The sequence below is a fragment of the Haplochromis burtoni genome, unplaced genomic scaffold, assembly GCF_018398535.1.
Source record: "Haplochromis burtoni strain Fernald_Lab_line unplaced genomic scaffold, NCSU_Asbu1 Contig_673, whole genome shotgun sequence".
Lineage (NCBI taxonomy): Eukaryota > Metazoa > Chordata > Actinopteri > Cichliformes > Cichlidae > Haplochromis > Haplochromis burtoni.
The window spans coordinates 140,267-154,536 of record NW_024583034.1 but is presented as its reverse complement, the minus strand read 5'-3'; the positions used below and the strand labels follow the sequence as shown (position 1 = coordinate 154,536).

General features: G+C 48.6%; 1 protein-coding gene across 1 annotated transcript in view; it reads left to right on the top strand.

The window, feature by feature from the left end:
* Window positions 1-14,270, top strand: part of LOC102289688 (caskin-2) — a gene marked incomplete in the record, with an annotated part of 33,074 nt that overhangs the window by 7,474 nt on the left and 11,330 nt on the right. The window contains 10 exon segments of the mRNA XM_042215183.1: window positions 63-158; window positions 4,253-4,383; window positions 6,251-6,359; window positions 6,601-6,709; window positions 8,087-8,181; window positions 8,829-8,946; window positions 9,358-9,531; window positions 10,177-10,251; window positions 11,469-11,599; window positions 13,240-13,306. Coding sequence (XP_042071117.1) covers window positions 63-158; window positions 4,253-4,383; window positions 6,251-6,359; window positions 6,601-6,709; window positions 8,087-8,181; window positions 8,829-8,946; window positions 9,358-9,531; window positions 10,177-10,251; window positions 11,469-11,599; window positions 13,240-13,306 — 1,105 coding nt within the window.

The following is a 14,270-nucleotide window of genomic DNA, read 5'->3' as shown; positions in this document are numbered from 1 at the left end:
TGTGTGTGTGTGTGTGTGTGTGTGTGTGTGTGTGTGTGTGTGTGTGTGTGTGTGTGTTGCAGTCTGAGATGTTGCTGCAGCATCAGTCTAACCCGTGTCTGGTGAACAAAGCCAAGAAGACTCCTCTGGATCTGGCCTGTGAGTTTGGACGAGTTAAGGTGAGCGCGTGTTTGATGATCATATAAAGCACTTTTATTCTGCAGTCAGTCTCTGTGCACTTTACACAGATACTGGGAAAGTTCTTAGTTTTGGACTGAACGTCTCTGAAGTGAAAAACGGTCAAAAGAATAAATATGTGATGGATTCAAATTAATCGGTAACAAAAGAGCAAAAGAATAAAAAGGACCAAAGACAACAGCTGTGTCCTAAAAACGTAGCCCACATCCTTTGGAGGACGCGGCCTTCGCGGTCTATGTGGGCCGCGTCCTTCGAAAACCGAGAAGGCCGGAAGTGAGCGGCTGTGAAATGGGACGGTCGAGCCTTCAGATCTACGTCACCGCTGTCTGGGTGGAGTTAATAAACTCGCCGTCTGCTCCTTGCTGTCTAAAATATATCAGGACGCTGGCGTAAACTCTCGACCGTCTCACACTTCTGTTTATCGGTTTTCTGTTTGACGTTTATTCAGCTGTGTAAAAAAAAAAAGGAGGAACCCACCCGAGGGATTAATAAAGTTTAATTTTATCTAATCTAATAACTTTAATCTCAGCCAAACCGATTTACTGAGGAACAAATCAAACAGTGAAAAAAGCCCAACAAGAACATTTTTAGGTTGTCCGAGTGACTCGTATATCATGTTTAACCTGAGCAGCGACAGACCGCGGGGGTCTGAAAACGATGAAGCTGGGAGTCCGCTGTTATCGCCCCGGCTCCAGTGACCCTCGAGCTCCCGGTCAGCTTTGAGCTGGTGGGTCACAGACGTCTCTGAAAACGTCGCAGCACTTTTGCAAATATGTGATGTCTTGATAAACAGAGCAGATATTTGAAGTTTGCACAGCTACGTTCTCACCAGGAAATATGTTAAGAGTTTATTTTGTGACCCAGAGAGATTAATAAGAGAAATATTAAAACTTAGTAGCGGCCGCCATTGTTGGAAACTGGAATTGGCTGGGACGTGCTATGAATTCTGGGATATGGGACCATGAAGGACACACACGACCCATCCTTCAAATCTGGGGAAATGAAGGACGCATTTGAAGGAGTCGATGACTTGGGACGGCCTTCGTCGCCTGGCTGTGACGTAATCGGCCTTCAAATGCGTCCTTGGGAGGATGCAGCCGACGTTTTGGGACCAGCGTTGGGTTTAATGCGTTACTAAGTAACGCGTTACTGTAATTAAATTACTTTTCCACTGAAAAAGTAGAGTAACTGATTACTGTTCATTTTTAGGTATTTTAATTACAGTTACTTACAATGTGCTTGCGTTACATTGTGAAATAATTAAACTCGCTGAATGTCATTATTTAATTTCAATAATTTGTCGTCTAAATGTGAAATTAAACTCTGCTCTTTAACGTCGCTGTAGCGCAGCTGCGCGTCATGTCACACCAGTTTGCTGCACGGTCGTTTTCTACAGCTGAAGCTGTCGGACGAGTGGCTGTTTCATGACGTGGACATGTTCCCGTCTCTTCACTTTTCTGAAACAAGCAGACAAGAACATTACAGTAATATGTAAAAACTATGGGCTGCTGTTCATAGCAGGAGTCAGCTACTGAAGCGCCTGACACGGAGCACAGACGAACACTTCTGAGCGATCCTTCATCATCCATGGATAACGCCGCGGCAACTCCTGCTGAGCAGCACAACCTGATTTTACTTCAGCAGCACAGACGGTGCTTAAAAAATGACTGCAGGCGACACTGTGGAAGAGATGCTGCCGCTGCGTGCTGCAGAGTCTCCGTCTTTAAAAATGTATTTACTATTCAAAGAGTTTCATTTCTATTGTTTGCCCACTCAAGGTTTGGAGGGATTTTAAGAAGTATTTAGTTAAATTACTTATTTAGTAATTAAGTTACTTTTCTGACACAGTAATTAGATAAGTATTTTAAATACAATGTTGACTAAGTAATTAGTAATTAATTACTTTTTTAATGTAACTTACCCAGCACTGTTTGGGACACAGCTAAAGTTTTTCCCACAGTCTGTGTGAGGAGCCTCCACGGTGGCAGGAAGAGGCGGAGTTCACAGTACTGCCCTTCTGTAGGCTTCCAGAAGTGGGCCAGTAAGACAGAGTGCTTTTAGGAAGCGGGTCTTAAAGAGAAGATGAGCTGCAGACATACGTGGCACTTTTGCTTTTCCAGCCGCGCTCATCAGGCGGATCGTTCTGTTTTCAGGCTGGATTTGTAGACGACCTCCTGTCAGCCATCTTTGTTCTGAGTCATGTGTTTGTGCTGTTGGAGCTTTTTGAAACGGTCTTGTGCTAACAGACGATCCAACGAGGCTGATTGGATGTTACTGCGCAGTAATCGGTTACGTGCTTTTATCAGCTAGCATTAGCCGAAAGCGTAGCGCTCCAATTTGGCCGTTGCACAAAAGCCCAGCGGCCAAAATGCTTCAAAGCCTCCATAAACCAGTGGCTCAGGATTCCCAGTCTGCAGCAGCAGATAGCCCCGGTGCTGATGCTGGGATTTGATGAAGAGGAAAGAGAGTTCACAAAGAAGAGGAACCATGAAGAGGAGCACAGATGTGGTACAGACAGCTGTGACAGCAGCCCAGAGCCGACGTGTCGTACAGCAGATCCTCTCACACTCGACGTTTTCAGGATTTCATGATGCTTGTCTTTGGTCACGGGGATGCTGGAGGGTGGAGTCTGTCCCTGTGGGTTACAGACGGCGTCCCCACAAACACGGGAGCACAGACGTGCGTCGGTGAGCTTTGGCCTCAGCTGCCGCTCACGATGTCGGGGCGTGTCGCCCGCAGCTGCTGCGTTTCCGTTAAGCTCCGCCCGATCAGCTGGTGCTCAGCTCCCTCTCCTCAGCGATCAGCCACACGGAGCGACGCTCATCGCCGCGGGTCGGCGTCCTTCCTGATGATGTTCCTCTGATGATACGAGGGATCCAAACCAGCTTCTGCTGCCACAGTTTTGTTTTACTCGTGTTGTCTCCTCGTTCAGCTGAACTTCTCTGTCTCTGCAGCTCAGGTGTGTTCACCTGAGCTGCCGTGTGGCCATTCAAGAGTTTCATAACTGCTCTCCGAGGTCATTTATCAGCTCCTCATCACTGACCTGCAGGAATCCTCCTCTGAGAGAACAGAGGGAGAATACAGTTGGTACAGTACTTTCGTTAGTGCTTATTTTCACGTTCAACGCAGCAATCCTGTATGTCAGTTTGGGGGCGGGGTCATCGGGTTCACATGAGCGCACTGCTGCCTAAAGCGTCTAGCTGTGTCTCACACTAAACATCTGGATTGTGTCACCTGCGTGGTCGTCTGCAGGTGGAGCCGTGCTGTGGGTGTAGCGAGTGAACGAAAACATGCTGAACGTGGAAGATTTGACAGCTGATGGACCGACGGCGGAGCTAGCACTCATTACGTGACCTGTCAGCTGTCCGCACGCACAGGCTCACGATGATGATGGTGATGGTAGCCAGTCCAGTCATTACCAAAAAGAGTAAAGAGGTGCTACGTGTCTACCAGTCTCATCTTAAGTCTCAGCTTTCTCCACTTCCTGTTTCACAGGATGTCCGTCCAGGATCAACCTTCATAAACCTGCTTGAAGCCCAAAACTTCAGGATTTGGAATTTGGGAACTTTAAAAGCGCTCAGGAGGAGTCTGTTTTCTAGAACGGGGAGGACCGAGAGCTGACGTCAGCTGGGACGACAAACACGAGCACGTGTGGGAGATATCAACCCAAACCTTCATAATTATCAACATAGCACAGGTCGTCCATCGCCCTGCTGTCCACACCTTTCTGCAACCAGACGAGTGGAAACGAGTAATCCACGACCTGTTAGTGTTTTGCTCTGTCGTCCATGAAACAAAGTCTGACGTGTTCGTGTGTGATCGGCCGTGAACGTGATCCCTGGTTTGACGTCACCGTGTCCTGGATCATTTTGAATAGAAATCACTGAAACTCTGAGGAAAGAACGTCCAAGTCACACGGAGCTGGTGATCTTATAATTATGGGATGTTTGTTTGTGATCTGTGTTAATGAGCTGAATCTTCCCGAGCTTTGGCTCTGCTGTGGAAACAGGAATCACGATGCACCGTGGGAGCTTCTGACTCTGGGAAACTTCTTCTCTTTGACTCCTCCCCTCAGGTGGCCCAGCTGCTGCTGAGCAGTAACATGGTGGTGGCGCTGCTGGAGGGCGAGAGGAAGGAGCCGATGGACTCGGCCTTCACCACCCCGCTGCACCTCGCCGCTCGCAACGGGCACAAGGACGTCATACGGTGAGACGAGAGTGCTTCATAACTCTGCGTGTGTGTGTGTGTGTGTGTGTGTGTGTGTGTGTGTGTGTGTGTGTGTGTGTGTGTGTTGTGTGTGTGTGTTTGTGTGTGTTTGTTTGTGTGTTGTTGTGTGTGTGTGTGTGTGTGTTGTGTGTGTTGTGATACGCTGAGTGTGAAATGAGTGTGAGCTGCAGAGATCAGAGGGCAGAGCTCCTGTGGTCTGTGGTGTAACCGCTGAGCGCGGCACACTTGCACGGGGATGGTGGAGCTGGCTCGTTTGTGTGTGTGTGTGTGTGTGTGTGTGTGTGTGTGTGTGTTTTTAGTTTCTGGGAGTCTTCTTCATGCCTCACATTCCCTGCAGAGATATGAAATCCACTACAACGTCTGTGACCCAGTTTCACAGCTTTTCATCCCGCTTACAAGTATTCCTCTGTGTGTGTGTGTGTGTGAGTGCGCGTGTGGTGTGTGTGTGTGTGTGTGTGTGTGTGTGGTGTGTGTGTGTGTGTGTGTGTGCGTGTGTGTGTGCGTGTGTGTGTGTGTGTGTGTGTGTGTGTGTGTGCTGCTGAATCTAACAGGCAGTATTTTAGACGTTTATTTTCACCTGCTGAATAATAAGTGAGAGAAAATGAGGCCGAGCTGTTTCACTGAATCAAGGCTCTTCTTTCCTGCGCTGTTTGTTTCAGTGTGAAACTGATAATATCACTGACACCATCATCACTGGGGCTGGGCCATATCATACCGTTCACGGTAATACCGCTACAATGTTAGCCAACGATAAGAAAATGAAATATGGCGATAGAAAGTGGGTAAAACACGCATGCGCTGTGCCTTTGTTTTTATACGCACATGGCGGAAAAAGCATGACGGAGAACGAGAAGAGCGAAAGTGGATCGTTGAATGAAACCATGAACCAGAACTGGTTTGTAAAAATGCTGCAGCTTCACTGGTGTGGAACTGGTTTAGCTTTCGTCCGTCAGATACACAACAAAGCACTATTTTTGGTAGCGCATGCTAGCGGGCCGTCGTTATTACCGTGTTGTTTGGAAAATACGGCGCACTTAAAATCAATCCTTTGATTTTTCTGAAAGTCGACAGAGCCCCTTATAATCCCGTGTGCCTTATGTATGAACTCTGGTTGTGTTTACTGACCTCGAAACGATTTTATGTGCACGGCGCTCGAAAATCTGTCAAATGTTTCAAGTACGACTTTGCTGAGCTACGAAGCCGCACCGCTTGATGGATTGTCGGAGCATTACGGCTATCGTAGGCGGAGCCTCGCGGAGTGATACGTACTGTGCTTCAACATAATATTACCGTATTGTGTGTGTATAACCTCTTTTTAAGTTTTGTGGATATTATACATGGTTATGCTGAGGATGTGTCGGCCAGTTTCCACTGGAAATGCCTTTTGGTTAAACTGTCAGCAAGGAATTTGCATTTGCACTGTTAAATTTTTATATAACTTTAATGCACATAAAAAACAGCTGATTGTAAGTGAAAATACATTGATGGGGTTTTGCACTAATACAGTTGTGGAGTTTTGTCTCGCGTCAGTTATATCGTTATTGCACATTTTCAAATGTATATCGTGACAAATATTTTTGACCATTTGCCCTGCCCTAATCATCATCACTGATATCATCATCATCATCACTGATCACTGTAATACTGCACAGTTCAAGGCAACAAGAGTGAAGAGAAGTGCGTCCATCCCACCTGCTGTTAGTAACAAAGCTCATTATTAGGACTCGGCTCAGTGTGTGCAGCTACAGTAACTGTGTGAAATGTGCAGACGTGTGTAGCAGGAGACATTCGGCCGAAACAGGGATGTAAAATCAGCCCCGGCTGTGAGTCGTTGCTCTGCTTTCAGGCTGCTGCTGAAGGCCGGCATGGACATCAACAAGACCACCAAGTCTGGAACAGCTCTGCACGAAGCGGCGCTGTACGGGAAAACTGAAGTGGTCCGACTGCTGCTGGACGTGAGTTTATTTCCTGCATCGTGTGTGTGTGTGTGTGTGTGTGTGTGTGTGTGTGTGTGTGTGTGTGTGTGGTGTGTGTGTGTGTGTGTGTGTGATCTGCAGTATCTGTTTAAAACATTCGGTCCAATGAAATTCAGATTGAGATTTGATGGATGATTAATGGATGCGATGCTGTGAGTGAAGAGCGGGTCCTGCAGCGATATCACTGAAACAGCTTCGTGTTGTGTTGTTGTCGGTGCAGGCCGGAGTGGACGTGAACATCCGAAACACCTACAACCAGACGGCGCTGGACATCGTCAACCAGTTCACCACCTCGCACGCCAGCAGGGACATCAAACAGCTGCTACGAGGTCCAATCAAACCCAGCTCGGCTTCCTCCTCGCTCCCCCACCACGTCTGCTCTGCCTCAGCTCCAAATGCGCTTCTTAAACACGAGATCTGTGACACAAAGCGTTGCTCTGCCGTGCTTCCACCTGATCACAGCGGCCGCGTATAAATCTGCAGTTACATAACGTTAAACTCTTATCTGTCGTTGTCATGGCTTCAAAGAGCAGATCCAGCATCAAAGTTAGCGGTGCTGCACATGCGGCGCGTGAGCGCGCTCCGTAATCCTGCAGCGTTTGAAGCTCCTGTGGGAACAGACTGAGGGAATAATGAGCGGTTGTGTTGAAGCAGTGATTGAAACTCGGACGGAGACTTTCCCGCCTCGTTTACTGCTGCCGAGCGGAGATGAATAATTGGTCCGCGCTCGGCCGGCACGCGCCGCAGATGAATTATTGATGTGAGCTGTTAGCGCCTGCGTCAGCAGCTGCTCGTGTGTGGTGCAGAGTCGGGCTGACAGTCGAATGTGTTTCAGCTTCTATAGAAAACGTTTGCTTGTTATTCTCTGCGTGCGCTGTCTCGCTCCGTCTTTGTGGAAGTGCTGAAAGTCACAACGTGGAAGTTTCCTCCGCATTAAAATTTCAGGCCTGCTGTTATCAGACGCTTATTCCTGACACTCCGTTTATTTCACTGAACTCAAACTAAGACTCGGCAACATTTTAGCCGAAGAAGGTACGGCGTCGGCTAACATCACGTGAGATGTGTTGGTTCCTTCTCAGTTCACCGTGTTTGTCGCCACATTCGCTGCAGAAGCATCCGTGTTCTTGTTGCGTCTCACGGTCCAAACACACGCTACCTAATAAAACTCTGAGCGTTTCACGGCCAAACAAAAGTAAAATGAATTTCACCGAAAACTAAAGACTGAACAGAAAACAGCTCAGAGATACAAAAGAACGATGCTGCTTATTCACTCAGACTTCCTGTGCAACAGCGAGTGATGAATAATGCTTACACTGTTATATCCTGACATATTCTGCCAAGCTAATGAGTCACTTCTACGTTTGTAATCAGGAGAAAATGAATCAGCGTTTGTGTGTGACGGTGTTCAGGATAACTATCGAGCTCATAAAAAGATGCTTACAGCAAACTGCACACCTCGACTGAAGCTAGCAGCGCAGCTGAAGTCGTTTTAGCGCTGACATTAGCCGTAACGAACTCAGCTAAAATAAGCTCATTTTGCATACGTTTGTTTTTGTAAATAAGATTTTTAGCTTTTAATAATTAGTGCCTTAAAGTTCTGCTCATACATATTTGGATGCTGTGAAATAACACAAGTCGTAACTTTAAATACTAAAAATGAACCTGTTGTTTTTGTTCTCACGTACTTCCTGTTTGTGTTTCTTCAGATGCTACGGGCGTTTTGCAGGTCAGAGCTCTGAAGGACTACTGGAACCTCCACGATCCCACCGCCCTCAACGTCCGGGCCGGAGACCTGATCACGGTGAGGCGCCCGGGCTTTGACCTGCCAGCTGAGGGGATGCAGACGGAGCCACGGAAAATTCCAGCTCATTAAACAAAACACATTTATCTGTGTGTGTGATGTGACGAGTGTTAGGCCCACATTTAGTTTTTTTTAATGCAGCATGAAATCACAAACGCGCCTCAGAGGCAGGCGGAGACAAGTCCGCACTTCCTGTATGAAGGTGGCGTGTGTCACACCGAGTTCAGTCAGGATGATTTCATATGAACTAACCACAGATCTGAGCCACTTCCTGTGAGTGAGTCACGCAGGTGAGCAAAGCCGAAGGTGTCGAGGTGATGCAGGTACGAGGCCTCGTGTTGAGACCTGCGTTCAGTGTTAAACCTGACGGAGGCCGGCGGGGGAGGCGCAGCGCTCCCGTTCTTGTGTAAACAGCAGGAGAACCCAGACTCTTCTCCGGGAGGTGTGAAGTAGTAAAACAGCATTTACAGTCAAAGCTCTGCTGGTGACGCACTTCATAGTTATTCCAAACTAATACGTCTTAATTAAGCCTTTGATGAGCTGCTGCCGCGAAACGCTAACCCGAACATTTGACGTGTAGCTCGTTCTCACTGAAACCATCCTCGAATGATGCTGTGATCTGAGGTTAAGGCTGAGGTCCTTTGCAGGTGTTGGAGCAGCACGTGGACGGACGCTGGAAAGGCCACATCCACGACAGCCAGAGAGGCGTGGACAGAGTGGGCTTCTTCCCCCCGACCATCGTGGAGGTCATCAGCAGGAGGAACGGTCAGTCGGTGCGAGGTCGCTGCTTTAAAAATGTTCTCGCAGGCGTCGGCCGAGGGGTCAGGTGCACCCACCTGTCTGTTAGTCGCAGCATCAGATACGTCTCTCTGTCACACACAGAGGCCCAGAATCAGATAAATAAGGATTGTTTTGAGCTGGGAATCATGCAAAGCCCCCCCTCAGTGTGAGTAGAACGAGTCTTCACTTCCTGTAGGAGTCGATCGATTTAAAACCCCGCCCCCTCCCCCCCTCCACCTGAGACAGAAACTAATCCGCTTGCTTGCAGACCATCCCATGCTCCTCGCTCCTCCTTCCAGCATCCATCTCTCCATCCACACCACATAATCACTCACCTCCACCTCTAACCATCAGCTTGATAACCTCCCCCTCCTCCCTCCCCCGTCTCGCCTGTAGGGGGCACCCTCTCCCGGCACGCCTCTCTGCCCACCCAGCGCCAGCAGCTGCTGTCCAGAGCCCCCCTCTCCTCCAGCCTCAGCTCCGCCCCTCAGACCGACGACTCCTACGCTCTGTATGCACCCCCCACCCACGTGGTGCTGCCGCTGCCCAACGGCCTCACGACCAGCGCAGGTACACACACTCACTCACACACACTGTCGTGGTGTCGCTGTGCTGATTGGTCAGTTTGTTGCTCCATTGTTTCAGATCTGTTACTGCTGTTCTCATGTTCATGGATCATTTTAAAACCACGCCTTCTTCTCTCACACACACCACAGTAACGTCACACTGCAGAGCGTGTGTGCTGATGTTAGCCGTGTTACATGCTCCGCCTCCTCCACACAGGCTGCGTCTTTGGCAAAACTTTAGAAAAAGAACGTGATGCTAATGATCCACGGCTAACACTGCAGCCACACGCACAGATCACAAAGGTGTGTGCGCGTGTGTGCGCGTGTGTGCGCGTGTGTGTGCGTGCGTGTGCGTGCGTGTGCGTGTGTGCGGTTGTCGTGGTGCGTGTGTGCGTGCGTGTGCGTGTGTGTGCGTGTGTCGTGCATGTGCGTGTGTGTGTGTGTGTGTGGCGTGTGTGTGTGTGTGTGCGTGCGTGCGTGTGGGGTCCTTCCTGTCACCGTGTCTTTGAGGTGACTCATCACTCACCTGCACAGGTGTGACTGTAGCTTGAACCCTGACCTGTGTCCTGCACCTCAGCCCACCCCCTCAGTCAGCCCCCCTCCCCTTCCCTGACAGAACCAGGTCCACCCGAGTCTCTGTGTCTGATAGGTTCGTCTCCGAGCCGTCTGTCTCAGTCTGGGTGTCCCTTCGAGGACATCTGGGTTCTCAGGGACTCGTGTCATGGTAAGAGCCCCCACTAACGTCAGCTCTTCCTCCCCGGCTGCTTTGAAGCTGCTCCGCTGCCCGCTCAACGCTCTGCATCAGGACCCCACACACCAAGACCCCCAAACGCCCCTCACTCAGTCTCAGGGCGCCTCCTGTAGCTGCCTGGCTTTACCTCGGGCCTCCTCGTGATGTCTCAAGTTGCTTCATGTTGTCGAATAATCGTTTGTACGTCTGTTCGCGCCCTCTGATGTCACCAGTGCTATCACTTCCACCATGACGCCGAGTCTGTTTGAGAGGGGAAGCTCCCAGAGAAAGCAAACAGGAAGTTGGCTTCAGAAGTCGAGCTTTAGTGCTCAGTAGCAGAAAGTTCAATCTTTTCAACAGTGAGGTGAGCGTGCTCAGAGCTAAAAGGCTGTTCCTGGCTCAAAACACACTTTGAAATAATCTAAGAGTTTAGGAAGTTTGAGACGTGGTGGTCTGCTGATCGCAGCTGGACTTTTTAGGTTCTTGAACACGTTTCTCCTCTGACTTCACGCCTTCGGATGGCAGCTGAAACATCTTCAGGAACCTGAAACAAAGTCCAGTTACGTCCAGCTTCAGCGCCTCAGGCGACCCTAACCTGTACGAGTGAGAGAAACCTCCACCGCTCCAATGTATGACTGAATGAGATGGTCAGTCCTCTCTTTCAGACCTGCTGCAGCTGAGACGTTACCTCACAGCACTCAAAACTAAATGCAGATACATCATTTAGTCCCCTCGCCGCTCGTCACGCCAGTTGTGTGAAACCAGCCGTTAAAGAAAGGTGAGGCGGGAGAGTCGTCCTGGTGTGTCGGGTCCAAACACTCTGAATGATGCGCTGTGTCGCCTGCTTCAGCCTGAACTCGCGCTCTGAGCGTCAGGCTCCCACAGGGGAGTTTGCAGAGCTGCGTTTGTGAGCACGGATCAGGTGTGTTTGAGGAAATGTTGTGCATGATTCGATGCTTTTCTCTCAGCGGCGGCGGATCAGCGGGAGAATCTTTTGATCCTGACGTGATTCCGGGTCGATTGAGAAGCTTTCCAGCTGCTCGTGCAGCTCAGGTAGATGTTGCACGAGCAGCTTCCGGGTCAGACTCGTGCCTGCAGCTGTGCTCCCACGCATCCCGTCCGCCACCCCCCATCTCCTCCAGCTTCCTCCAGCCTGACGTGCGTTGATGGTGGCTGGCGGGTTTGTTCATTGTCGTGTTTTTGGTTTGCAGCTGGAGACAGAAACAGCGTCGGGAGCACCGGCAGCGTGGGCAGCACCCGCAGCGCCGGCAGCGGGCAGAGCACTGAGAGCAGCCACGCCCCCAACGGACTGCAGCACCACGCCAGTCACCATGACAACAAGGTACAGCGGATGCACGTGGACACATAAGCACCTTTTTTTGAGCCCGTTTCTCAGATTTGGAAACTTTAATCTGGGCGAGTCTCTGATTTGAATACAGAAATGCTTTGGACTGAGTCGGTTTCACTACCACAGCCCGACTGTGACCTTTGACCCCCTGAATCACACTTTTATTGACTTCTGGAAAAGGATTTAGGAGTTTACATAAACAGACCTCGGTAAGCTCGGGTGTCACGAATCACGTGAAACACAGAATTAGATGAGGAAATGACATGTGACTCCTGACACGCCGAGTACATCTGATGGCTGCAGATGCTACAGACAGCTTGTGTTTTCAGTTCTGCCCTGTGAGAAGTTATCACTGCACTGTGGATGGAAACATTTCATATTTGACTTGAACTGAGTGAACGCTCACATGTCTTATTATTGCTTTTATCAGTTTACAAAAGAAGAAGAAGGGGGGAGGATTTACTGAGTAATGCTGGAAGTCGGATTCCAAGGCTGGAAAAGTGTTTCAGGAATCGCCCCCACACCTTGTAAAACTTGCCGCTGTTATTACTAATCGCATACCGGATCTTTTCAAGGCTCAGATAATACATAAGGTCCCTCAGCCATTGAGCCTGGCTGGGCAAAGGGGCAGCCCTCCATCTTAGTAGGATTGTACGTCTAGCTACAAGGGAGGCGAAGGAGAGCGTGCAACGCTGTGACGAGGTCAACCGTGCATCAGCCTCCCCGGTGGTGCCAAAAAGCGCAACTAATGGGTTAGGATCCATATGGTGTCCAAGAGTTAGGGACAAGGTTTGAAATATATCGCTCCAGGCTAGGGCACGCCCAGAACATATGGATAAGGGAAGCCTCCCCACTCCCACACTTATCACAAGAGGGGTCAACATTCGGATACGTATGAGATAGTTTGACTTTGGAGAGATGGAACCTATGCACGACCTTAAATTGTAAAAGACAGTGGCGGCACATAGGGACGTGGAGTTAACGTGAGTATTAAGTCTCGTGTATCCATAGACAATGACTGATTTAAATCTTGTTCCCAGGCGGTTTTAATCCAATCTATCGAGGAAACGTTCATGCTCACCAGCCTGTCATAGATAAGAGATAAACCCTTTACGTGTTGGAACTAGAGTAAGGTGCATATCCCCTGGGCTTGCAGCTGGAGCTACCGGGAAATTTGGAATCTGAGATAGAAGGAAATGTCTGATCTGCACATATCTGCAAAGATGTGTACGTGGGAGATTAAACTTTTCAGAAAGCTGAGCAAAAGACGCAAAGGTATTGTCAAAAAACAGATCATTGAAACATGTAATGCCCCTGTCATGCCAATCTCAAAATATAGGATCAGATAATGATGGCTGAAAAAAAGGGTTAGAGAAACTTGGACTCAGAAGGGAGAAGCTTGTTAATCCAAAATGCTTATCACATTAATGATTTGAATACCTGAGAGTCAGACTCAGTAAAAGCTCCTAAACTGACCTAAAGATTTGCTGAAATCTCTCATGTGTCACGATTTGCACAGATTTGCCTTTTCATTTATAGTTTTTCTTCTAAATTATTTTATTTTGTGTGTTGATGTGAAGCTCTGTGCTGCTCGCTGACTGCGCCGCTGCTGTTTTACATGTTTTTATGTGCAGGCGGCGCCCTCTGCTGTTGATCCAGGGCAGTCTGCAGACTTTGGCAGGCCGGCCGATCATCCTGCAGGTACCTATTCAGTTCAATTCAATTCATTATATTACAATAATACACACAGAGAAAAACCCCAAAATCATATGACCCCCTATGAGCAGAAAAACCCCCTTATAAGAGGAAGTAACCTGAGGCTCAGGGAGGGGCGGGGCCATCTGCTGCGACTGTCTGTGTGTTGAACAGTGTTGGGGAGTAACAGAATACATGTACTGGTGTTACATATTTAAAATACAAAATATGAGTATTCCCTTACAGTTACCGTTTAAATAGGTGGTAATCAGAATACAGTTACTTTGTTGAAATAAATAGAATACTCGGCGGTCATTTCCTGTTTCATATGTTAGGCTATCCCCTCTCTATGCTTTCTCCAATTTTGGTGATTAAATGCAGTGGAGGGTTTTTGGTGATTAAATGCAGTGGAGGGTAGGTGTAGGTCAGTTGGATGAGCATGCAAGCATATGGTGCATAGCTGAGAGCGGCCGGCCCGTGTTCAAGTACGACCCGCGGCACTTTACTCAATTTCCTTCTGGGATTAATACACTGATTCTGATTGCTGAAAACTCAAACAAAACACTCAATAAGAGGCTCTAATGTAAGCGTCCTGTTAATAGTGTCAGTTACGCAATGGACCCGGAGCCAGCACAACAGAGCCAGCAGTGCACGGGCAGGAATTCTTACTTGGAATTTCCAACACCACTCCATAAGAAGAATTGGATTCAGTATCTTCGATGTTCTATTGCTGTGTGATTTTTATTACTATTAATGAAGGCTACTCGCCACCAAGCTAACATTATTAGCTGGCGTTAGCTGAGGTTAAAAAGTGCAGCCTTACCTAATGCCCACCTTACTGTTACTCATTTTATATTAAGATTTAAAAATCTAGTTGATATTGGTATGGTGAGCAACCTTCAGCAATAGTAATAAATCACACAGCAATAGTACATCCATCCATCCATCCCTTTTCTTCCGCTTATCCGGG